Source organism: Archocentrus centrarchus, chromosome 13 (assembly GCF_007364275.1).
Source record: "Archocentrus centrarchus isolate MPI-CPG fArcCen1 chromosome 13, fArcCen1, whole genome shotgun sequence".
NCBI classification, from domain to species: Eukaryota; Metazoa; Chordata; class Actinopteri; order Cichliformes; family Cichlidae; genus Archocentrus; species Archocentrus centrarchus.
Window position 1 is genome coordinate 16,076,760 of NC_044358.1, and position 27,704 is coordinate 16,104,463.

General features: G+C 40.6%; 1 protein-coding gene across 3 annotated transcripts in view; it reads left to right on the forward strand.

Annotated features, from left to right (window-relative positions):
• Positions 1 to 6,030: 6,030 nt before the first annotated feature.
• cadm2b (cell adhesion molecule 2b) overlaps positions 6,031 to 27,704 on the forward strand; it is a 148,889-nt gene continuing 127,215 nt past the window's right edge. For all 3 annotated transcript variants that reach the window (XM_030744537.1, XM_030744538.1, XM_030744539.1), the window contains exon 1: positions 6,031 to 6,281. In XM_030744537.1, coding sequence (XP_030600397.1) covers positions 6,221 to 6,281 — 61 coding nt within the window. In that variant the 5' untranslated portion in view covers positions 6,031 to 6,220. The remainder of the gene's footprint in view (positions 6,282 to 27,704) is intronic.

Below are 27,704 nucleotides of genomic sequence, written 5' to 3' on the forward strand. Positions count from 1 at the left end.
TACCTCGGTCATCATGTTTCCTTGATGAAAATTTCATTTACGAGTGAATTATGTATTAGTTATGCATAATGCACTGCTGGAATTCCACTTTTTCTCCACAACAAAACTCTTAAAAGTTCATTTTTTTTAAGAATTATTTTTCCCAGTTGTAACTACGACCCTGTCTGACGCTCGTATTAAATAAACTCAAGCGAAACCTTTTCCAAACACCACAACAAGATTTACAAACACTCCCGATCGACATGATACAAAATAAGCAGATCTCTGTGAAATGTGTTAACCACAATATATTGCTTCACCCACACCGCTGCATCACTCTGTTTAGGTTGAGACGCTTTACAGCAATCTTTCAGCGGTTTGCAAAGAGCGTATTAGTCATTCCTTTAAGAGCCCGAGGCGAGCGCTGAGATTTGACCACATATGAGTACACGCCAGCCGCAAAGCTCCAGCAGGAAGTTCTGAGTGCAGAGGGCTGTCGGGACAGGTACGCTATTGTTTTCTGTGGTTGCTTTTTTATTTAGCAACATGCAATCATCTTAGTCAAACACAGGCACATTTGGGTGAAGATTAATTTTTTATTTTTTTTTGTTAAAAAATAATAAGAAGTAGAAGGGAAAAAAAAAAAAACCTTGACAGCAAGCAGCACTTATTACCACTGCAGGGACCATAATTTCTTTCCCCTGCATCAGACTCAGTAATACAATAAGAAATAACAAGAAGTTGAACCTTTTCATACTTTGTTGCAGCTTTTTTTTTTCTTTCAGAAGACCCCAAAAATATCAGGTTGTTGTTTAATCCATGCTTAAGATTTTTTTTTTTTTTAATTGCCAGTTAATTAAGGAGGTCAAAAAGTGTGACACATTTCATAAACCGCATGCAGTAATTTTCAGTCTTGGTGCGACTTCCACTTTGCAGCTCTTTCATACAATATGTGTGAAAGAGAGAAGAAGAGAACAATGACAGAAACAGAGAGCAGAGTGGAGAGGGAGAATATGATATCAATACTAAGATTTAGCCAGCAGGGAGAGGATGTAGAGGCAGAAGCTGGCACGTTCAGAAGATTGGCAGCAGGGAACAGATGGTCAGAAGGAGAAAGGAAACATGACCAGGATGTGTAGTTATGCAAAGATAAGCAAAGGAGGTGCCGAGAGTGCTGATGAGCTGTGAGACACCGGCATTCTAATTCTGTGCATAACACAGTTATCCAAGTATCCAAACTTTTCATAAGGTGTGAGACCGCTCAATAAGTTGTGCAGCGCCTGGAAAACTTGGTGCTCATTGTTTCTCATTTAGTGTGTAATGAATAAAAGCTGATAGACAGCAGATGTGGCACTCTCTGTTCAGCTTCTTGATTAATGGAGCTGTTTGGGTTTAGATGTTATACATCAATATATCTGACAGATATAATCATGATATCGGCGTCATTTAGGTTTATGTTAAAGCTGTGGAACGTTCACCTCCTCTGATGAGCCTTATTTTCTTTCCGGCGTCATAACTATCACAACAACAGATGCATCTGCGCTCCAGTCTTCAAATGCAAAAATCAAACAGCTGTATGCTAATGGCGTTGCTTGCGTCAGAGGAGGATAATGAAGGTAAGTAACAGTAACGCTGAGCAAAATGTCAGCAAAACTGAGGCTGGGAGCTTAAAACCTCGGTGTTAATCTTGCACAAGTCATTCTGGCCCCAATGAGCAGCAAGTGAGGAATCCACCATGGGCAGCTAAATCCTGAAATCAGCCCATTTTCCATGCAGTGGTCTGTGAGAACACCAGCTGCCGTGGGCTATGGTGGACGTAAGCCCCATCACAAAGCACTTCACTCTGCATAGGGCACTAGGTTTTGTTTGTCTGGACATGGATGGAGAGATGGAGAGAGGAGCGTCTGCTTAAACATGGCTCGGCGTGTGCCTTTGAAAAGATCCTTGGTTTATAAAGTTAAGACAAAAGGCCAATATTGATTCGATTATTATAGCTCTACACTCCTGGAGCTGTGCTGCAATCATACAGTAATTAGGCAGCACCTCTCCTCGCCCAAAGACGACTCTCCCTTCAGTAGAAGTTTCAAGAGAAAACAAGGCGGTGGTCTTTTGTTTCCCTATGTTTTTGTTTTTAATCGTTTCATTTGCAGTTAATGAGGCAGGTGAACTTTCCACTCAGGTATTCTGTGATGTGAGTGATACGGCCCCGCTGTGTCCTTGTAAGCACTTTCACATTAAAAGGTGCTAAAGCACAAACACTTTCACAGCCAACAGTGTAATACATTAGGCTATTTGAAATCCGAGGGAATGTTGGATACGCTTTCAGGGAATAACATGTAAATGTTAGTGCACCTGTGTAACCTGTGAAAAACCTCGCATTTCATTATATATAATAAAATACTGCTCAAGGTTTTGCCTCATAGTTTGTTAAGTTTCAACAGTCCTGGGCAGCAGAGCGTACTTCAGGTTGTAACAGTTTGAATGGAGAACACGGTTATCCCGAGGCCGGCTTCAGCTCACTGACTTACTCGGATAACACAGAGACAAAGTGATTTAAGAAAAATATTCCACACGCAGTTTATTGACTTTGTGTTGGGATCTTGATCACTTGTGGATTGTACCTGAATATACTTGGATGACTCTAATTACAACAGAAATTTTCATTACACAAGTCAGTGGTGTTGTGCTCAAACTACAATTTAAAACTAGTGTTAAATTGATATTTGGAACCACAGCTGTGCAACACCTTAAAATCAGCTCTCCTAATCCAATCAAATCCAAAAGCTTTCCGAGTCATATTTTGAAGTCCTTTTGCTATTTGGGATTCTACTATTTGGCATCCTGTGAAGAACTAAAGCAAAAAATTAAACTGTTACTTTCATCTGTTACCCAGGAGTGTATTGCATGGCATGGCAAGATGAAGATGAAACCCTCTGCTGGATCACATGTTGATGAAATGACTTCATGTTTAAGGTTTTCTTATCTGAGTGGGAGTGAATCATATGGAAAGCTGACAGAGAGCAACAGCCCACAAGAAAGTTTTTACCTTAGTGAAGCAGGAGTTGTGAGATTTTTGTTGGTTCAGATCTATCAGCTGTTTTACTGCACAGTATTTTTTTTTTTTTGGTTGAGTTCAGCAGCAATAACCCATGAATTTTAATCATGGTTTGTTTTTTTTTCCCAAATGAAATGTACCCACAGAAATTTCTATGATTTATTGCAGAAAAATGTTGTGAAACTGCAAATTTCTGATGAGGCCATCAAAGAGGAATGACCATCAAAGGTCCAAAGATTACATAATTGATCTGGAGTTGAGTGGGAGGAAAAGAGGAAGAACGTAGAGAGGATTGACGGATGGTTGGTGTAACAGAGGAGGATGGTGGGGACAGGGGCGAGATGGAGGCAGAAGATCCAATGTGGTGATCCCTAAACGGAGCAGCTGGAATCAGACAGTCAATTAAACAAATATTTGCTTCCATTTTAGTGGAAAAGGGTAATCAGAATAACAATCACACTATAATGCACATCCTAAGACAAGACATTTGAATGGTTAATTGTTCTAATTTTGCTGCACATGCTGAAAATTTCAGCGCTCACTCGCATGTTGTTTGCCTGGTGCAGAAAACACATTAATGTATCCAGTAATGTATCTGCTCCCTGTGTCCTATCAATAAGGCAATAAACAGATGGAATTGTCTTCCCACCAGCACATCAACAGCAAATGTTCTTACAGGAATGAGAAAAAGGCACAAAGAACATAAAGCTTTCATTGTAGGCCATTTTTTAAAGTTCGAGCTTTGCAAAGCATGAGAGAACAGCTGTTATTTCCCCGAGGTGCACTGATAGGGTAAAAATATATGTCTGCTACACTGGATTATGAAATTTGATATCCAAAACTGCATCACGAATTTTAAATATTTTATCACCATTCTGTTCTGCAGGCTTTATTTCTTTAGTGGCAAAAACACTTACACAGTCCACGTCCTGATCCTGCATTCAGCACTTCATCATTCAGATAAAGCATTCAGGGCTTTATGACTTCTGTCATTCACATCCTCACTGAAATTGATTGTGCGTGCTGCATCGGGATTGGCTGCCTTTCGATCAGTGAGATCAGCGCTGTCAGGGGCGGGTTCGTGCAAATATTGTAATTCATCTTGACCTAAACTTTCTTCTCCCTGGTTTTAATATCTCTGGTGGACTTTGCCGACTTGAACATTAAATAAATAAAGAAAAAGAAAAAGAAAAGTGTGTCGTGTCATAACACACACCTGGAATTCTCAAGTGCAGCTCTTGACCTTGTTAAATCTGGTGGTGCAAACACAACTGGGCATTTTAAATGATACAAATCAAAGAATGGTATGCAATATAATGCCCGGGAGATAAATACAAAGGGGAGCATGCTCCTCTGCATTACAGATCTGTGTCAGCACTGTGTGCTTTTCTGCTGAACTCACATGGTCAATAAATCCTTGCTGTTGTAAAGGTGCATGAGTAGAATTCTACGCTCAAGGATCTAATGAAATGACGAGGAATTGACCTTCAGGACTCGTGGGATTGATTCTTTACCACCATCCTCATGGTAATTGTATAGTTCTGCTCTGAATTATAAGTGCGTTGTACAGAGAATGCATGTCACACAAGAGCACTCAGTCCTTCAAGGTTTACAGTTCAGAAAGGCATCAGTGGTTCCACAGGGATTAGAGATGTGAATGGCTCTAAGTTAAAAGGCTAAAAGCATCAGCATACAAAACTACACGAGAACCCGCAGAAGTAAAGCCTCCCCATTCGAACCATTCAGAATGAAATCTGGAAATAATCTGGAAAACACTGCATTAACTTCTTGTTTGCAATAAAAAATGAGTGATCCGACCGACTGTTTAGACAAAGAGCGTTAGGGCTTCGTGTGTCATTTCCAGTTATTCATACTGAGAGAAAATCAAATGGGTTAAAAGCATGGGCAGCATTTCTTAGCACCACAGCTTTTCTCAGGTGGTACAGCCAGGTCAGCAATTTGATTTGAAGTGGGAGTGGCGTAGAGGAGCACTGTGCAAAATTGAACCAAATTCGCCCGGCAGCATGTTAAACCATGTGTAAAATCCTCGCCATCGGCTTAGAAAACGATCCCTGGCTGGAGCTGCCGTTTCCTCACACCTCTGTCTTTAGGGATGGTCACACTCATTTCTCTGCACCACTCACAGGAACCTTTGAAGGAAGAGGGATGTCCGGGTGCCCATTAACCTCCCGCGTGCCTGTGCGCTGCGTGCGCGCGTGCACACAGACGCCAGGTCACAACCTCTGCGACAGCAAAGGCATTTTTTTTTTTACACCACATGGCGCAGGTCCTTCTGTTATTGTGACGTGCTGCTCTTTACATTGTAAAAAATTTCAAACGGCATTATGTGTTGATTTTGCAGTGGCAATTATTTCAGGTTCTCTGGTACTGACTACAGGCTTGTTTGTCTCATATAACTTTTATGGCTCTAGGGTTGGTGTTTAGAACCGTCTAAAATTGTTAAATTAACTCTGCTTGCTGTGAGCATATTTTAATACATTAAATCACTGGCACGGTGGTTTCTGCACTCTTGCAGTTCAGTCTACTGACACTAATCACAGAGCAAGGATCCTCAACTTAAGAGCCTTATAGAGGCTCTGCGGTGGCCAGCACTGCTTCCTTATAGGTTTTTTTTTTTTATTTTTCCACGTCTAAATTATCAGCAGCCTCTCGCAGAGGCCTATTGTTCTGCTTTGGCATTTTCAAAATGACGCACCTGAACAAAACCTCGTCACATGATTGCTCAGGTCCCTTCTCGAAACGGATGTATCAAAGCAGCTGTGTTACTCGGTGTAAGTGTTTTGACAGTTTACCAGAGATCACAACTATTTCTAGGTGTTCTCCATTGGTGAAGCGTCTTCATTAGTCAAAAAGCGTGGGCGGGACTCTTGCTCTCTGCAGCGAGTCAAAGAGAAAGGCAATAAAGGGAGGCAGGATCTGCACTTTGCCGACGAGCATCTCTGCCGTCCTGCTACACTACAGTGATCACTGCCCCCTGATCTGCGAAAATACACAGGGACTCTGAAAACGCCAAGAGTTCATCAATGTAACTCCGGTCAGTCAGAAACTGCGCCGTTCACCTGGATAAGTCCGTCTTGACAAGAGAAGAGACAAAGACAGAATTTAAAGAAAGATTCAAACGCGAGTGGAGTGTTGACGTAAAACTGTGAAGGAAAAGAGAAGAATATGATTGTCAAGCAGTACTTGATCTTCATCCTTTACAGCCTCTGCGCGAGCGTCTTTAAAGGTGAGCACCGGATTGTTGCCGTATAGACGGGCGTGGTGTGCGGGGAGGCGGCGGGTGCGGGAAGTGTAAAGATCATATGTGACCGTGTCACACGTGAGTGCAAGTGTTGGATGCAGAGTGAGTTGATTTTCCTCTGAAATGATGTGTCCGCGCAGCAGTTTTAGGCGCAGGACAAGCCCGTCGTTGCTCGCCGTCAGATCCGAGTGTGCTGGAATGCCTGGAAGTTGAATTGTGCGGCGCAATGAAAAGCAGAATGCGGCTGTACAAGTTTTTGCATCGGAGACAACTTAGATATGGCAGTGCCTCTGGGATTAAGTGACAAATAAAACATCAGGCTGCGGATGAGTCGGCTGCTGCCGTCCATTGTCGCTCGGTTCATCCGTTTAGATGCACCCCCCCCCCCCCCCCCCCCCCCAAACTGACGGAGCAAGACACACAAAAAAAGGTTACAGTAGCCGGTGGCGTGGGTCTTCGTCTTCTTTGCTCTGAGTCCGGTGTCATTGAGTGGATCATGCTAAAGTCACACCACCGTGTTTCTTAGGGGCGTTTTTAGTCATTCATAAAGGTGACAAGGCTGCATTTCAGTTCAGCGTTTGTTTCAGGGTGCGCACTGTGTTAAATGTAGGCAGAATAGTGTCTGCGTGTGTGTTTGTGTGTGTGTGCTTGTGTGTGTGTGTGTGTGTGTGTGTGTGTGTGTTAGGAGGCATTCTCAAGGAGTGCTTGTATGCATGTAGGCACTGGCCGTGCAGACTATGTAGTCACTCATTCAGAGTTGGGCGGCTGGGGACGCAGGTGAGGCTGCATGCGTGATGCTTCTCTGCAGCCAGGGATCGTTGTGGCCTCATGACAAGCCCCCAACTCCCCACAGACTGTCCCGCTCTTGGACATGCTTGCGCAGCCACCGCCCTATAGGCGACAAGTGCGCATAACGCCTACCGGAAGGGGTGGGTGGGGGGAGGATGCTGTCAAGGGGCTTCATATGAGAAACTACCACATCTAAGCAGTTGTATCCCCGTCTTCCCCAGTTTAATAACACGTTGTCCCACATGACATTGATGACATCGTCAGTGCTGATTCAGTACACTGTGCTGATAATAACAAGCAGAACGACCCATGATCATCCTCATTACATTAACTCAGCCTGTGGTTTAGTTTCTGTATGTCTGAGTGACTTCACTGAGGACCCTTATCAAGGATGCTGCTCTCAGAACCAGCACAGCCCATCAAATCATTAGGGCACCTTTAAACAGCAGTACAGATGTCACGCTTACTTGCACATTACACCATGACATTAAAGATCAGTTCGCAAATGAATCAGTTTTTCCAATATCTGATTCTGTTAGGGACACGACCTCTTCCTTCCCGTCAAGGAGTTTTTGTCCATGTCAGACTGTTATGTGTCCAATAAAATGCACAGTCAGGTCTCTGTTACGCTTGGCAGCCTGATGGTGATAAATCTTTAAGACTGACTTTGAAATGTATCTTTTAAATGTTTGATTTGCCTTGATGCATGTTGCTTTATGTTATTCCCGCTGTCATTTCCTGCCCACACTTTTACCTGATCGCACTGAGCTGTGGAAATTGAAATTCCATTATGAGGTGTGTACAGCTGTGATCTAATCACACCGCCATTTCCAACTCCCGCCATGTTGCCTTAAGACGTGACCCCACTGAAGAGGAACTGGAGTTAAGTGACCATGCGTGATTTAGCATGCTCTGCCGTCCATTAATTATAAACTATGTAGTGTTACATCAGCTCAAGTCAGTGCAGTTTGGAAATGAACTTGCTGATACACGATTTTTTTTTTTTTTTTTTTTAAATGTCTCCTGGTATTGGACCATCAACCAGTGGGAAAACCTTCCTTTAATGGTGCATTCAGTCTGAGAGTTTTCCCCCAGAAAAGCATTGCAGTTATAAGCTATGTTTAAAATTCATGTGAAAATCCAAATCTGTTTAAAAAGAGGTGAAAAAGAGTTCAGTGACTTTGAACGGAAGAGTTTTCCCGCATATTCCCGGCTCACAGATCCTTACTCCACAAGAACAAACACGTGGACGTAAAAGTCAGTGTCCCAGATTTAATTTCTTAAGCATATTTCATGTTTTTTGCAGAATAAATTTAAACCTATATTGAAATGAATAAAAAATAATTGGTTGCTAGAAAGCGAGCACACAGTCTAAAAACCTCTGGTATGCTTTGGAAAAGCAGGATGTGATAATGGGATACGTGGAAAACTGCTGGTAGCTGGCGTGAGCCTGCACTGATGCTGTAAATGTCAGATGCAAATTATGAGTACATTTTAGGGCAATACTGTGCCAATAGTCAAAATTCGAATATTGCAGTATTGTAGGCTGATGCTGGTTTGTTTACACAGCGGACACCATTATGGATTTGCTCAACTAGTCATTCAGGTCTCTCCCCCGAGCATCTATCTGAACCCAAACCGGGACATCTTTCTAAACAAGCCGAGTAGTTTTGAGTCTGTCGTAGCAGTGGTTGGAAACATGGTGACACACCGGTATTTGATTTATGCTGCCATCCCAGCCTCCTACTCTCAGTGTGGACTTTGCAGATTTTTAATGCTTGTTTCTATGATGCATCACTCCGTAGTGTAGTGGTTAACAGAGTTGCCCAACACCTGAAAGTTCCTTGGTTTGAGACCAGGAGGATGCACGAATCCCTGGAAGGGCATCTGGTGTAAAAAAATCTGCCAAATCAAACATGTGGATCCATCTGCTGCTGTTGTGAATAAGGGAGCAACTCAAAGAAGCTTCCCCACACTGAAAACCGCTCCCCCCCAGAAAATGATTCCATAGGTAGTTTATGCAATCTGTCCTTACAGCCTATATGCTTTAAAGTTAGGCAGCTTCTAGCAACCATGTAAGGTGTCTCACCTTTAAAAAATTATGGATAGGATCCAGGTATCTGACAAAATGCTAGAAGTTATAAAAGGGTGTACTTTTTACCCAAACCAACTCTAAACAAGAGGTTCCTCTGTGTATACTTCACAGTAAGAAAATGAAACTTCAGAAGTCTTATTCTCCCGTCTCCTAGTCAGAAATTGGCTGTGTTTGTATCACAGTCTCCTAAATGCTGACTTTTCCCTCTCTTTTAAAGTTTACATGGACCTATTATGGAAGCACTTACTTTTAGACAGTAGGAACAAATTGATTGAATGCTCAGTTTGAAGACTGCATGCTGCTAATTTCCAGTAGAAAGGCATAGTGTTGCTGCCTTTCCGGGAAAATATGTCTCCTCCAAAATTAAATTAAGAATGTTGTTTTCATATATGGGAACCTGACTTTTAGGAGACAGGACCAAATTAATGGAGTCTCTCTCTCTTTTTTTTTTAAAGGACATAGGAGACAAAGTAGTTTGTTGTATTCTAATTTCTGTTCTTGGTAATTTCAGAGAACTGCAAACAAAATGATGCTTTCCTGTTTGCATCTATATATTCTTTAAAATTGGCACTCAAGAGCTCCAAAGGTGTAATTCAACTCTTGTAAACTATCAAACACAACACTGTTAATAACTGTGAAAGTAAAAGTAGACAGCTGGAACACAGCCCACTTTGCATCAGATTTGGGGTAATGAACAGAGAATAGGGCACGGGCAGTTTTACCATCTTATCCAAGAGCTCTGACAGTGCCCACTTCAAGGGCTTCTTAAATATTTATGTTATGAGACTTGGGTTCAGATGCATGCAATGCCCAGGCCGGTGCTCCAGGACTCCGGAACATAAAGTTGTTTCTTTGTGGAGAAATCGAGCAACAAATGAAACCAACGCAGGTACAAAACACAGAACACATATCAGGCTGTGTGTGCATATATATATATATATATATATATATATATATATATATATATATATATATATATATATATATATGGGTGGGCAATTACAGGATGCATGTGCCAGGAATTATTTTGAAAGTCGTTTGTAGCAGATATTTAAAGAATTCTCTATCTGATATACCAGTACAGAGAAACCTGGTTTACTAGGTCACTGCTTACCCATTTAACAAATTTCTATCAACAAATTTTGAGATATCACTCTCGCTAACAGACAAACAAACAAATGGGACTGGAGGCATAACCTCCTTAGTGTAGGCAATAAGCTGGAGCATTTTCTGTGTGATCACAGCCTAATCGACAGTTAAATTGCAGCGCTCCGCATCACACACTGCAGTGATTCTATAGACGACTTCAGCCTCAGCAGCTCTGTTCATGCTCTGTAATGCTGAGAGTTATTTCATGCAGACTCATCCTTCTAAGGACAACTGCACTATGAGAATTTGCTTAAATTCATAGCTGGACTCATTTATAACTGCAGCCTATAGACTGCTGTAACATTTAAACTTCTTCTTTGGCAGAATATGTTAAATGGCCTGCTCTTTATCAGGTGGCCTGCTTTGTGCTGCTGCTCTGCGTGTGATGATGATGATGTTGTTGCCATGTGCTGGTGTTAACCTGCGTCACTCAGTGAGATGATGGCGCGTCACTACACTATCACTATTTATTCCACAAGGACAGCAAATAAAGCCAGAGTTGTCTGAGGCAGGTAAGATGGCAGGCAGGCTAGTAATGCTAATTAGCCATGTGGTGTAGCCGTACTGAGCCGCTCTGCAGACCCGTGGGCTGGTTGGGTCATAGATGTACTGTACGTTTTATGATCTTCACATTTCTTTGTGGGCCACAGCTTCTCTGGTTTGGTCTGACATTCCTCCTTCTCAAGTGTTTCATCACTTCCCTTCATACGGAGCCTAAAAAGCTCCCATACCACCAAGGGAACTTTTCTTTTGTTTGAGCACCGAGTCTTTCATCATTTCTTATCATGTAAGACATTTTGGCAAGTACACCCTCCAGGTGACGTGGGTGTGTGTTTGACCATCGCGTGTGTGTCTGTGTGATGGGAGATGAGAATTGGGTTGGGGGGCTTAATGAGGGCAAAGCAGAAAATAAACCAAAGTGGTTCTTTTTTTTTTCATGCATTTAAAATGACAGATATCAAAACTACAGATAAAATGAGACAAGGTGGTTGAGGATGAATAATTCCATCATGTACAGGAAAATTTTTTTCCCCCTGATTAGTGAGGGAATTGAGGCTGTTCATTAAAAATGCAGAAGTGCTTTGAAAAGTCTTTGATAGCTTTTTAAACTGTTGGTGTAAGAGAAAGAGGAGGGTTCAGATCTGTGTTGTGAATAGTAAATGTTTCTTATTTGTGAACAATGTGCAACAGTGAGATTCTGGAAGTAAAGATCAACATTTATATTCTCCACGGGGATTTTGATTATAAGTATTGATATTGTAACCGTCAAAAAGTAGACCTACTGTACTACGAGCTACAACATTGTGAAACGATGGGATGAGCTCCTGTAGAAATCAGAATCTGTATCTGAAGGTTTTCTGAATGGAGAAAAAGAACAGCTGGCAGCACAGTGGCATGGTGGTTAGCACTGCTGCATCACAGCAAGAAAGTCCCAGGTTTGATTCCACCTTGGCTGGGGCCTTTCTGTGTGCAGTTTGCACGTTCTCCCCGTGTCTGCGTGGGTTTACTCCAGTTTCCTCCCACAATCCAAAGACATGCAGTTACTGGGGTTAGGTTGATTGGTGATTTTAAATTGCCCATAGGTATGAATGGTCGTCTGTCTCTCTGTGTTAGGCCTGCGACAGGCTGGCAAGGGTACACCCTGCCTCTCGCCCTATGACAGCTGGGATAGGCTCCAGCCCCCCCACAACCCTGAGAAGGATAAAATGGAAGAGAAAAGGATTCTGGAACCAGAGCTCTTGAAAAAAAATGGGTGGTTTCTGTGATTATTTGTTATAATTGGTGACATTTTTCCAAACATCAGACATATCTGTTTTTCAGTCATAGACTGTATATCAAAGATAAACAGAGCCTCCAGGTCTCAAAAGTGAAGCCTTCTTTCAAATGGCCAGCAGGTGGCGCCTCCTCTGGTTGCTGAAAGAAGTCCAGTTATAGGAACATGCTTATGTGCTGTCATTCACTATTGTTGCAAATCTTATTTAATAAAACATACCATTTGTTTTGTAAATTATGCTCCCAGTTTGAGTCAAATAGGAGACGAATCAGGGTGGGCTTTAGGCTGGAGCTACAATAGAGCTGCAAAGGTGCTGTAACACTGTAGGAGATGCTCATGATGACTTCACTTACCACTGGGGGCGGGGTGTGTGTGTGTGTGTGTGTGTGTGTGTGTGTGTGTAAATATTATGATGGCTCTTTATATACATACAGTCTATGGTTTATCTATCAGGCAACAGTATTGTGTCCTGTGCTGTGAGGAGTGTGGTTATTTCTTCTGTTAGAAGGTTTGATTGCAACAGTGTGCATAGATATCAATAACTGTACTGCATGCTGTCATTTTGAGTATAATACAGGATGGCAGTTGACACCCCCCCCATTTTTTTCTGAAAATGGAGTTTTGTTCCAACACGGATTGAAGTGTATTTAAAATCTCTTGAAAAAAAAAAATACATATTGGACACAAGCGAAAGTAAACCCCAAATGTCAGACACAGGGAGCCTGTGAGTGTATGCATGGGCGCATCTCCTGTGGGTTGGAATAATCAGTCAGCAGGAATAAGCTGGCTGAGCTGAAGGCGAGGTATGGCAGAGGAAGGTGGTTTACATTCACGGATACCCGTTCACCGCTACTGAGGGTTAGCTTATCCCTGCAGATTGTCTCCCAGCTGCCAAGTGTTGGCTCTGATGCTGTGCTTTATGCCACTGCAAATGGTAATCCAGTAAAGGGGACAAATGTGCTCCAAACGAGCCACTGCTGCCCCGCTTGCTTTCTGTTGACAGATATACATCTGTAGGGATAAGCCTCAAGCCAGAGGCAAATGTGCTCAGACAAGTGGGGAAGGGGCTTTAAGATTAGCAGCTCACTGCCTCAACTATATTCTGCGTGCTGTCAGTCTCTCTTTGCCAAGCTCTTTGTCATAGCACTTTTACACGCCGTGCCCCCTCTGAGTGGGTATAAGCTCAGCAATGAAGCTGATAGACTGAAAGGGCAATTACACCATTAAAGATTATTTTGACCCGTATTTAAGCGAAAAAGGTTAAGAGATTTTTCGACTTGCCGTGAAGCCTGTTCCAAGATCCTCGCGATAAGTCTAATGCCACAATTGGTCACACTGAAAAGTGGTGAAAGCAGTGCTTACATCAGTCGCGGGCTCCTGAAGAGGTGCCCGTGTTCGCACATCTAAAAGGATATAAGGATCCGATATAAAAGAGAATTTACATTTATTCCTGCTATTTCAGACGGATGCTGAAGCTGGGACCCAGAGAGCATGTGAAGTGTTATGTCATCATAACTCAAGCTGGGATAGGAAAATATATTATGGTATTAGAACACAATAGCTAGAAGTTTGCAGTGCGGATGATGGTGCTGACCCCAGAATTCACACTAACTATCAAACAAATAATAGAAAAAATGAGATTCCAGACTTTTTATACAACAGCAAAATATTCAGGGCCTAAGTCATTATATCTTAACAAATATAATGTTTTCATTATTAATATTCTAAAGATCTAATATGGGATTCAGTTGTAATGATGTGTACCTTTTTTAAAGGTTTAAATGTCCTTAACAAACAGCAGAATTGAGCCTTTATTTAATACCTTTCTGCAGCACCTGGAGGCTCTGTAACTCTTTAATGGTGAACTACACGTTCAGTTTTCAGAGAAAAAGGAAACAGTCTAAAAAAAAAAATCTTTCAGACTTGAATAAAATCTTTAAAAAAATATAATAAAACTGTTAATTTTTTATTTCTCTTGATGAATGAGTTTCTGTTGGGAAGCTGGTAGGCGTCTGTTCTCCAAGAGGTTTATGCACTCCCTACATTTTCGTATTGTGCCTGAAATGAAGCCTATACTTCATTTTATGCCAGTTTGCAGTGTTGACCTTTATCAATCTCTCTTGGCCCTCATCTCTGTTGAAGTGGGCTTTGTGCCCGACTATGGATGAGCCTGTGAATCTCATTTACCCTGTGTGATGATCTCGCTTTTCTCCTTTTGCTGCAGTCTCGATGAACAAAGTTAATATTTTTTTTGTTCAGAGATGACCGCCGTGTGACCGAACAGGCAAATAATCTGTTTTAGTCCGTTTTTTTCCTTCGACAGTGGATGCTGTTCTACCAAGAAGTCATGTTAACGTTTATTCTGTTGTCCTTTAACAAGCGTAGTCGAAAACCTTTCACTTCTGATGTTGTGTTTAATGTACAATGTTGACCATAAAATATTGTGAGCATAATTGTGTGTTTTCTGTGATAAATGTCCCTCTCTGCTTCTGCTGTGAATGTTTGGGAGGCTTCCAAAGAGAATGATGGACTGCCTGAGGTACGGCACTGCAGCCGAACACCTGGCAGCCTGACCAGGAGTGACCACGCTTGTTTTGAGTTATGTCAGGGTCTTTTTGGAGTGTACAAACAATGGGGACAACAAGCTGTGGAGCCTTTTGTTGAGAGTGCTGTGCAAATTTTATCCAGATATGACTATTGATATGCGTGTTTAGTGCACAAGGGCTTTTCTCTTCTCTGGTTTATTTTGTACAAAGTTTTGATCTCAAGGAAGTGAGATAAGTTTTCAGTGCGTAGGCGGCTGTTGACAAGCTTTAGAGAATGCACAATGAAGTGGCAAATGTTGGTAATTTATGAGGGATAATATGTTTTGTGTGAAAGTATTAGGTCGGTTGTTGTAATGAGTTTGTGTATCACTTTGCTGATAAATTGATTCTGTTCGGATGTGGAAAACATACGTCTGTTTTCATTTGCTTTGATAGTGACTGTTTTAACTAGTGTAAAAAAAAAAAAAAAGTAACATAATATCTTCAGATTATTTGATCTGTTGGATCAATAGCACACAGAAGGATATCCACTCTACAACGGTGCATAACTACTGCATGTTTTGCTTTTTCCCCTTTAAAATAGCTGAATCTATTACTTATTAAGATAGCGGCAGCTTTAATTTCTTTCAGTGGATGAGGCAGTTAATCTTCTAATCATTTCATCTTGCAACTGTAAGCACCTTGCTTTCCAACATCGCTTGAAAAATATATATATTTTTTTTGGACAGTGTGAAGTTGAGACATGCCCAAACACTCAGAGTAACAGTGCTCACTTTACTCTGAGGATTTAATGTTTCTATTTTAGTGCATTAATCCAGAGAGCCCATCACCTGCACACCGCCAATAGAATTTTGCATCGCTGGGCTGCTGAGCTCATAAAGGCCCCTCAGTCGAGCAGTCGGGCTGGACGTCTGAGCTCCAGATAAAGGAGGCTCTGTGGCACTATCTTTGGAAATTTGATAGCTCGCTGGAATACAACTCACAAGTAATACACGTGTAAGCAGCAAATTATGGCAAATGTAGTTATTTATTCCAGGATAGTGTTTTGCATTTTATGGCTTCGTGATTCGATACAGTTTGTGCACAGTACAAAATTAAAGACACTGAAAATAAATAAAGATGAAATGGCAAACCTGCTAAGAACAGACTGTTGACTTGTGCGACAGGCTCGTAACCATTTGTCAGGACAGAAATGAAAACCATTCATATTCTCAGCTCCCTGAATCCCTCTCAGGAGCTGCAGACTATCCGAGCATACATTTTCGCTGAATACAGACAGGTGCGCATGGCAGGTCACCTGTCCATCATAGAGGCTATCCTGTGCTGACTGAGAAGATTTATGTCACGGGGAAATTCGGTGTCTCCAGTCCTTTCTAGGTTCATATGTGTTTGTGAGGAAACTTGCAGGCAGCTGAGAAAAAGATAGCAATGTAAGGAGTGCACACACTGTTAAAACCAACAAAGAAGATTTTAATTAGAAATGTGTTCATGTCAGGAGATATTTCATGACATTTTCCCGTGTGCTCTGGGTTTTATTCTTTGTCCCCGGTGTGTTTATTAATGCAAAATAAGCAACGAGGCTGCTTTTGTGCCCGAGAGCATCCAGAAAACAGCACCAGTCTAACCTGGTTATTTTCTTATTTTATTAGCAAACTTGCAAGTACTTATGTGCAGACTAATCCCTGCTGAATTAACTGCCTGAAGACAGTTAAACGTGCAACATACATTTGCACACTTTTTAAGCTCATTGCTGCATCTGTTGGTTACATCAAGTTCTTTATTTGTATTAAGACAAAGCAAACAGTATTAGCACATGACACATCAAACATTTGTTCTAGTAAATGAATCTCTTCAGGTCTTAGTAATTAAAGTATACACTTGTTCAAAATGTATGTTTTATAAGCTCACCACACCATGCTGTATAGGACTGTTGAATTGTACATCGTTACATGTTAACCAGATCTGATAATGTTTACACGAACAGCAACCAACAACGTCAGATTTAGAGTAAACATGTCAAAATGATTAAAAAAATAATGCTTATCATAATTCTCTTAATTATTTTGAAACTGAGCATCACTTTAATTGAAATGTTCCCTTAATAATGACAAGAACGGTAATTTAAAAAAATCTAGTTCTGCTTCAGTGAAAGAACCGAGAACTGATTTTGTTTTAGAAACTGCATGAGTGAGATGCTATCCCAAAAAAAAAAAATCTAACTTTAGAATAAAGACACCACAAGCACAAAGTTAAGCTCATGCATGTTTATACCCTTTTATTGACTTCCTCTTTAAAAGCTTCCCACAGGTCTCTAAAGCTGAAGTGTAGATACTGAATGCAGGCATATTTGCAAGTGAAGGTGGGGGATAAAAGCACTGAAACTCATGTCCTCATAAAGAGGGATCAGCAGTGTATACGGCAGCTGCATACCGATGCAAGAGATGCCAGTGCTCAGAGCCAGAGAGCATGCTTTGCTGGGGAAAAAAGCCTTAAAGCTGCTAAGCTGAGAGCAAGAAGGGGAAAGGAAGAGAAGGTGTGAAGCAGGAAGGCAGACTGCAAAAGGCAGAGAGAAGTGTCATTGTGCAGATCTGCTATTTCCTTCACCTCTTGTGACTGGAAAAAAAGGCATTACTGCAGTTATGAAGGTTAAACCATTACAAGAAGCACAGCGTAGCATACTGGTGTTTCAGAGATTTACTCCAGTTTGATCTGAGGAATGCTGTCTTAACATTTGGCAGGAAACTAATTAATATTTGGTGAGTTTGCAGCATTGAGAAGAGTGGGACAATAAGTAAAGCCAGTTAGCAAAATTGCATATTACATGGAAACAGTGTAAGCATCTGAGTGAGACATTCCGAAGGTGTTCACACCAAGCATTTCCGGAGCAGTTTGCTGAAGTGACACTGAAGCACAATCATTCCCCCGGCAAGGGAAGAGCTGAAGATACCATACCATACCATACCATACCATACCATACCATACCATACCATACCATACCATACCATACCAACTTATTTATAAGCGCCTTAAAAACAACAACATGGCTGGCCAAAGTGCTGTGCAACACATCAATCACAGCAACAAGCACAGACATAGGACAGAACAATATAAAAGACACACCAATAATGATGTAAAAGATGTAAAATTGTTTTCAGAACTGCTTGTTTGTTTGTTTATTTTGTGACAAACGTTATGCAAAAACTGCAGAGCCAAATTTCACAAAACTTTGGTGGAGTGGTGGATCATGGGAGCAGCTTCTAACCTTTGGTGCAGCGCTCCGTAGGGTGTGAGTCTTCTTGGAGAATGTGCTCTCTGATTGACATTCTACTTTTATCTTAGGTTTGTTTTGCATATTTTGGCAATGGTGCCTTTCAAGTGTACAGCCAAAAAGACTATAAGTGTACATCCATAAGCTTCATGCAGATGGCAAAGCACATTAATCAGTCACACTGCATTTTGTCAAGTATGAGTTCTCCTGAAACTGGATTAACATGGACAGAGGAGACTGCAAATTGTACGAGACATTAAAAAAGATCCTTAGATTTTTAAGAACAGCAGTCTCTGTTACTTACACAAAACTGGAGATGCTGAGTTCCTAATTGAGTGTATAAAAGCTCAGCAGAGCTGAAGGCGAGCATATCTGTTTACATTATCCCCAGCTACAAGAAAAGGGCCAATCCTTCTTTTTAATTGCCCAGAATTCACTGCAGCAGGCCTTCGTTTCTGAATTACAGCCACATATAAACCGTAGTCATCAGGGAAGGTTTGGTCTAATGCAAACGCTTCCTAATGGACTTTATCAAAATATAGAAAACATGACAGGTGTTGAAGAGATTGAATGCTGTTCTTTTCACTTGCCTACAAAACCATTTGGTGTTTGTGTTGCTAAATAACAGATATAACTTGCACTATTTCTGCAGGGTCCAAACAGCAGCAGGAGGGCTCGTCAAACACAGAGATTCAGCCACCGTTTCACTAATTTGTCTATCATTGATCTGGGCTTCTAAAAAAGATGGAACCTGCAGGATTTTAGATAATAAATATTATACCACCTAAAATGACACAAATTCCACTGTGTAATAGCCTATACATAATGCTACGCTGATTTTACTGTGTGCACTGAAATGAAGAACAAAGGGCACAATTAGCTTAATTTAATTAAATAATTGTGTGTGCTTTGCAGTTCATTCAATTCGATTAATTACACATTTTCTCTGAGAGTTTTGATTTGTTAACGATACCTGCTGATATTTATACGCAAGTGGGCTTTAAGTGTATACGGTGATTAAATATTACATACAGTAATTTCTCATCGGTGACTTATAAGATCTTTAATTTAAAAGAGTGCGTATGACCTTGTAGTGCGAGATCTGAATTTAACAGCTCCCAGCGTGCCTGGTTGTAGCAGGGTCATTTTGAACCCCTTTGAACATCGCAAATCACTTTTTCTCCCAATTATACCTTCAAAGTGATACCAGACTGTTGTCAGACTAGAAAATCTTACTTGTCACTAGAAATAGTTTCCACATAATGTTGCAGTCAAAGAAATGCATAAACCCAAATTTACAGTCTAATGGTGAGGATTTTACAAATGTTTACAAAGGCAGCAGCGCGGCTCCCTCAAAATGATCTCATCTTCGATGTGTTGGCATAGGCTTGTAGGTATCTGTTTCACTAACAGTCAGAAATTTAAGACCAATAAGAATCCTGCCTGTCTAGCTGTTAGAAAAAAATGATACTGAAGATGTATTATTTGGGATTGTGCTGTAAGAGCACGATATAAAGCCAGGATTGATTCTACAATAAGCTCATGTAATGGTCAGTCTGTGTAGACCCTGCTTCTATGGAGTCGGAGATGATTATACATTTAGTATCCTCCAGTTCTGGTAGAGTGTGAGGATATCCGGCGTATACCGGGTGACCTTAACTACTGGAGCTGTAGCATCTCCCAGATAATGACCAGTCTGAACCCCAGGAGCAAGCCTCATCACCTCATAAATACAGAGACCATATGGACTCTCGGCGGAAAGCTGCCGACAGTCACTTTTCAAATCGGACGCGTGCTTGTAGGAGACTTTTGTGCCGTGAAAAAAAGACTCGGTTAACATTCACAGGTTTGTGAAAACTGTGTTTTGTGTAGGCTGCAGTTCAGTCATGCTGGCCAAATGGCAGATGTATTGAAAAATTGATTGCAATTTTTTTTTTGAATAGCAGTCAGGGAGAAAACTATATGGTGAGATGTAGAAACTGAGCTGGTGGTTAGGTGGTCAGTGTTAAAGTGCCTTGTATACTGCGAATTCAGGGTCACCGTGTAAAAGATCTAAGTTCTGGAGTTTTCTTGTTTCATAGGTTCTAGCCCTGAGTGAGCAGTCACTTTGGGAGGTAACTGGATGCAGAAGTAGTCCCCCTGGACACAAATGCTTTCTGTGTGATGACACAACCAGTTCTGTGATGCTGAGCTTCAAGCGTTTATATAACTCAATGAGGAACTGCAGGTATACAGTCAGAAGGTACGCTCCACAGCTACAGCTACTATACGAAGAGAATTTTGAGGTACAATTTGGTTCATTTATTCTTTGTATCTCAGATTTTTTAGTTTATCAACAGAACATCAACACTCAAGTGAATAATAAATATAATAAAAAGAAAATGAAATAAACCAAACCACACTGTTGCAAAAATCTGCCCCAGACTTTATTGTTTCTGTACAAATTCAATTTAGTTTCAGTCAGTTTGAAAAAAATTTAGCTTAGGCTTTTTAATTATTATCATATGGAGTTCATATCACACTTCTGACACCAAACTGTTGCCGAAATCTGAAGTAAATCGATGGAAACAAACAAGTCGTCTTTGTGAGAATTTAATTTGCTTTTGCAAAGGGGGTCAAACAGCAGTACAGAGTACAGCAGCAGTCTGAATGATATTTGATAAAGAATAATAATAAGCACAGAAACATATAATAATTGTATAATCAGAAGATTCAATTCAGATAGCTTGTGCACAGTTTGTCTCAGAATAGAGGGTTATATAAAGACAATAACATGATATTATGTCTAGCCATGAGAACAGAAGAACAAAATACAGAGAGGGTCAAACTCTTAACACAAACAAACAAATAATAATAATATCATAATATTCCAGAACATCTGGATTTTTGAGAATAGCTCTTACACAATATTTATTATGATGTAAAAACTCAATGTAACATACAAATATTGTTATATTGGTAACTTTGTACAAGTCGTGATGCTGATTTAACCAGGCGAATAAATCTGAGACAGGGAAAAATCAGAACTGGCAAACGCCCGCGTTTACGTCTGTTTGTGTCTGTCGCCTGTTTATAGGTGAGGGACCTGAATGACATCATCTAAACTGTAGGTCACCTTATATTAATGTTGTAACCTCCTCCTCAACCAAACACGATAATTAAAATTTTGTGCAACAGTGGCACAGCTCGGCTCGGACTTTTCTGCCTGATGTTACCGGGCAGACTGCATCTGGATATGTTATGTGGCTAATAAAAGCTCTCCATGTTTTTTAGTATTTCACTCAGCCTGTCTGGATTCCTGAGCAGGTAAACAAAATAACGAACGTTAAATGAACGTAGTCCGCTTCAGAGAGGGGTTTGATTGAGATATTTGGATGAGGCAGAGCTGCGTACGGAGAATTCAGCGTTTAAGAGTGTGTCCGGTGTGTTCCGTGTGCTCTTCCACCTTACATTAACATACCATTTTCCATAAAGATAAGCTATCTCAGCACAGATAAATTGGGCGCAAATTGGGTTTCTGTGTGCAGATTACCTCTGTGACTCTCAGGATGGCCTATATTGGTGTTTCTTCATCATCGCCATCAGCACCCATCCATGTTCACATTCAACAAAAAAATTAGCCACGTCTACAGAAACCGTCTCACAAACACATTAAACCTGGTTTTTGGAGTGTCTGCCTTCTTCTTAATCTGTTGCTTGTGTGATGTGGGACATGGACAAAAAAAAACATTAAAAAAACAAACAAAAAAATAGGGAATTAATGAAGACAAAATGAATGCTAAGGCTAATCAGAGCAACTGACCTCTTACAAATATTTTCAGCTATTTTAGCTTTGAAGAGACACAGTATTGCTTTTCCATTTATTAGCTAAATTAATAAAAAATAATCCACTCTCTATTATGACACTGAAAGCCAACATTCTTATTATGACGGGACGATAAAATGAGTTATGGACCACTCTGTGATGTTCACGTCTCTGTCTTTAATGTAACCAAGCCAAACCATTTTATCAGAGCGCTTCGTCCAGTGTGCGGAGTGCAGGTGTGACAGATCACTTTTGTAACTGTGTTTGACTTTAAAACATTCTTAGTGCTCAGTTTTTTTTCTGTTTTCTGTGCAAAAACAAACCCAGAAGAAGAAGAAGAAGAAGAAGAAGTTATTGTTCTCGAACGCTGCGCTGGGCTGAATTACTTACATTTTTTTGCCAATGGCAGCAGAGAAGGAGCAATAGGAAATATTTCAAGATATTCTTAGCTCCACAAAGGCTTTGTCAAATTTATCCCAGATTGACAGGCTCCAGTGGGGATTTTCACATTCAGTAGTAACACTGAAACTGTCATTTCTTCACTGTAAGACCAGAGTTAACGTGGTGTAAAGTTGATACATATTTGATCAGTTTCCTGTGTCTTTTTATTTATTTTTTTAACAAGATTTGTCAATCATATTAAGAAATTAATTTTGTGTCGTCATTGTTAAGACTGGACTATAATATGCAAAGACACGTGCAATTCAAAACTTAGTCACAATCATAATGCATTCATCACATCATTATCATCACTTTGCATATTTTTCCTCTCTTCTGTTTCTATCACTTAAGTAATTACAGGCACCTGTTAAATGATATTTTAGGAGGGAGTCTTAACTGATGTAGTGCAGAAATTCAAGCTAAGTGGCAGCTAAACATTTATTATTCCACATTTCAAATAACTCCACCACGTTCTCAGAAAGTAATTAAGCTGCTTTTCTGTGTTTCATGTCATTGCTCTTATCAATCGCATTACAGTAAAGATGATAATGGAAATGTTTTGCAGAGCAGAGTGCCTGCACACAGCATAACAGTACTGACCCGATCCTCCTGTAAACAGAGCGCGGTGCTCTTTGATTTGCCTGGTAATGGCGTGACATTTCATGAGGGAACATTACTTTTTTTTCATTAAAAATAGCTAATTCTGACCTCCAGTGTCAAGTAGCAGGAGGTATGCTCTATGGCATTCATATTTTGGCCTTTGAAATATATTAATAGCCCTCAAATTCTGTGCTTTAAGAGGGAAATTAGTTGATGCATTATTGCTATGAATTAACAGAAACCATGGCAACAACACTCGCAATATACTGTCATGAAGTCAAAGAGCACAGCTCTTAGTCGTCTCCAATAATTGGCTTAATACTTCAACATTACAACACATCTCTCCAAAGAAAAGAAGCCTCTCGAGCATGTTTCACCTGGAGCCAGTGTAGTGATAGTCATAATTATTCACTCTCTATTTTTTTTAATTGATCATTTTCTTTACTTGATGTTGCATGTGCTGAGATTTTTTTTATTCATTTATTGAATTTAAGTTACAGTGAGATTTAAATTATTTACATCAAATGAAAAAGAACACATGCATAACCTCTGATGGGTGAGAGAGGGTATTTAGATAAAGCTGATTATACCAAAAACACACAGACCTTCAGCAAATCTGCAGTTTATTGCCTCACACAGACAGACTCACACATGCACAATACCATTAACATAAATGAAAGTCAGAGTTTAGGACACTTTGATAGGCTGTTTAATCACCTGTGAAAAACCGTGGGCCCCCGAGAGTCCCATCAGTGACATGATGCCGTATACAGTACAAGGCTTTTGCTATTATTTCCCCTTTTTTTGCTTCACTTAAAACTGACAAACTGGATCTAAAGTAACTGTTTTCCATCTAAATCAAGCATGATGTCTAAATTTATACACCACCGAGTTAAGTGTAGCAGCAGTAGGTCTGTTAGGCGCTGGGTTGTTCATAATGATGCCAGTACCACACTGAATTAATCTCACAGGTTTGGATGGGAGCAATCAACCGTTTCATTATTATCCTAAGAATTCTTCCTATATGTGGAACGCCCGGCACTTTAGGGTCGCGTGTGTGCAAATGCAGCGGTCTTAAGAGAACACGTGTCATTCGAAGTGAACATTTAATGCAGTTCCTGAACAGAGAGCAAATTATTCCCTATTACCCATCGCTTTCCTTTCTAATATATTTATATGCTGTGTTGTTACATTTCCCGTTCTTTGGTTACTATCTGGCCACTGCAATGTTAACATTGTTAATCATCCCATACTAGCAGGGTCTGAAAGCAATTATTGATCGTAGGCAATGATAAAAGAAAGCTGTGTTTTATCCAACCCTGACAAAATATTTTGGTGCCTTAAACCACCCCTCATTTATTTATAATTTGATTGGACAAATGGAGAGAAGTACCGTAATTTAAAACATGCAAATATAGACACATATTATATATAAAAAGCAGCATAAAATTCAAAAACAGAATTTGTATAATTCAGCAAGCTTTAGTGACCACCTTTAGTCTTCAACACAGCCTGTCTTTGGCCGCTTTCTTGTAGTTCCTTTAAGTAGTGTTCAGGAATTGTTCTCCGGTCTTCTTCAAGGACATTCCAAAGCTCCTCTTTGGATGTTGGCTAGCTTTTGTTCCACTCGCTGTCAAGATGATCCCACACTGCTTCAGTGATGCTGTGTCAGAGTCTGGAGGATATGCAGACTGAATGTTGAGCGGAGGATCCAAACACAGATGCATAGAGGCAGGCTGAGTGAACCTGGACGAGACGTTTATTGAATGATGACAAAAATCCAAAAGGTGAAACACTGTAAACTACAAGGACAAATACACTGGGAATGCAAACCACAGGGGCAAGGGGAACAGACACTCCATCGAAGGACAAAGGGGGACTGAGGCAGTGTACACAGGAGGGTGAAGTGGAGACAGTTGGGGAGCACGAGGCACAGGTGAACAGACTCATGACTGACGAGACACACGAAGCGAAACTCAAGGCAGCATACAGTACAAGAAACACAACTCCCAAAATAAAACAGGAAGTAAGGGAACTAAACACAGACATAAGGAGCCAAATGCAGGAGACTTGACACAAGAGGGAGGAACTAAACTTAAGCAACCAGGAACTAAGAACAAGATTAAATTTACTTAAAGGAACACATGAAGCAAATATAAAGATAAACATTAACATATAAACGTTGAATAAACCAAGAAGAAAGAGAATGCAACAACAAGTCCAACAACTCTAAAATGCTGGGCAGCTGATGCCATGGTCCTGACATGTTGAGGTCCAGGCTGAATATTACTGAGGCCAGTCAATGACTGGTGGTGTTTCATTGTGTGTTTTTTCTGTGTAGGTATGCTTGTACTGCGTTGGCAGCATGTTTGGGATCATTGTTCTTTGACTGCAATATGTTACCCAAACATTTCTTGACAACCGCCCTTCCACTGAGACGATTTCTGAGGCTTTGGCAAACAGTAGATGGCTCAGCTGAAGAGGCAGACGTATCTCTCAGGTCCCCCCCCCCCCCCCCCCCCCCCCGTTTTGTAAGGACATGACTTTCAGATACTGTTAGGCGTTCCACTTTTTCTTTTGTCCTCTTATTTCTCCAGTTTCTTCAGATTTTTTTAAGGACACGCTGCACGCCATGCCGAGATATACCAAGTTTTCGGCTAATAGCTCTCTGGGAATCACCTCCTTATTGCAAAAATAAAATGTTATGCCTGTCAAACGGTGCCAGCTTTGGCATTTCTCATAGATTCAGCTAAAGAAATGGGAGCAAATGATGTGTTTTTGTGATAGATGAACAGTAACAAAGAACAAAATGCCTAAAGATACAATTTAAAACTGATTCCTAAGCTTTCTGCTATGTGTAGATACAAAACTGGTCCATCCCTTGAGTTAGGTGAACGATTTGTAGGTCAGTGTTGAGCAGATTAACAAACAAAAAAAACATTCCTCTGAAAATGGTCAGGTATAAGAACAACGTCAAAAGAAAAACTTCGAGAGACCTTCAGAAAGTCTGGCTGCTTGGAAACAAAATGGTGCTGTATAACCGAGGATCCTGGATATTTGGTTCTTAACACAACAATCAGCTTAAGATGAAAGTAAACAAAGAGTAAAAGTAAAAAGTTAAATGAAGGCTAAAAACAGACGGAAGGATTCAAACTCGTGTAATGACAGAAAACTGCAGTTATGGAAACATACTGTTCATTACTTTCATTCAAACGACTAAATGAGATGAGCGGAGGAGGCCGCCGACTGCCAGCGTGTGTGGGACTGATGACAAACGGCCTTTTGATTGGCTGGTAACATTCGAAACAGGTGACAGAAGCCGTGTGCTAAACTTTTTAAAATGTAACCAAAAACAATTGAGCTAATTCACCTTGGATTGGGAGCTGGGAACTAAATTACCATTTGTGTTTCTTAATATTTTTGCTTAATCACTTTAAAATGCAGCATTTTATTTTAATGTAAACCCCCCCCCCCACCTTTCCCATCTGTTATTCTACAGAAATGCAGCACATTTGTTCTTTTTTTAAAAACAGCTAATGAATCAGTTTGTTCCCTGAGCCTCCCTGTGACTTCCTTTGTTATCAGTTCATTTAAACTTTCCCCTGCCTGTATCAAATACCACCCCTCATAACAGCTGCAGAATCTGCTGCTTTCATCGCCTCTGATTATCTATACATACAGAAGCTCCATACAAAAGTTTACAATCTTTTGTCTTCCATTGTTTAAGAAATTTGCCTCTGTTTTTAATTTTTATGTGTGTTTTGCATCACAGCTAACAAATGCTCTCCCTTTACCTACATCCCTCTTTTCTGGAAAGCGCCCTGAGGTTCACCTCAGGGAAGTGAACCTTTCCACTGTAGGGGGGTGGGTGGGGGCTCTAATTCTCCATCATGTTACATTATCAAATCAAGCGTGTATCCTTAAGGATACTAGCGAGAAGGTTTTATTTTCATATCCTCTTGGTAGGTGATCACATTACACCTTTCTTTCCATCTCATATATCAGAAACTTCAACGCTAAACTGATTTACGTTTGCCCTGCACCTTTTTTTTTTAAACACATTTAGAGTAATGCACTCTCCAGTGAATTGTACATCTGTTTCATTCATCTGTCCCCGTGAAGGAGATTTTGCCACTTAAACTTGCCGGAGAAGTTATTCACCGAGGCATGCACGAAATGCTAAATGCAGAAATTGTGTAAACTTTATCTCATATTTTTACAAAATTAAATGTTTCACTGTGAAAACAAAACCTTGCGGAGCGGCTGTGAACTAAAACCTTCAATAACTTCCTGACCTCGGCTCCTTTTAGTCACCTCTATACCTGCCTCCCATGTGATGCTTTAAGGAAATTTATATCATCTCTTTGTTCGGGGAGGAAAATGGAGCAAAGAAATCAGTCTTAAATTATGTGGCACACCGAGCTCAGTGTTGGTCTTAAAAGGTGAATCCAGAGTTGTTTCATTATTCTTAAAACCAGGATGTTTGCATGCTTTAATGAAAGCTCCACGGTAGCAGCCTTTAGGCCTTTTCTGTGTTCACCGCTTACGTAAGTGGACCGCATTCTCATGAGATTATAGTGGAAGCTTGTTGCTCAGGGTTTTCACTCAAGCTCAGCGGAGATTTATGTCAGGCTTAGATGTGGGGATTTAAATTAGAAATACTGAGCACCATTAATAAAAATAATATTTCTCAGGAGGTACTCGGAGATGTTTGTTTATCCCTTAAAGATCGGGCGACATGCTTTCTTAATTACAGATTAGTGAAGGTCATTTTATTTTAATCTAAACATTACTGCAGTTCACATCGTAGAAAACAGCCACTGATCTAGTTACGCTCAGCGCTCAGTCATACAGACATTTAGACTGCATATATGTCACATTGTCACAAATATTTATCACTTGTAAATTGCAGAAACGGTGATTCCTGCAGGAGTCTGACAG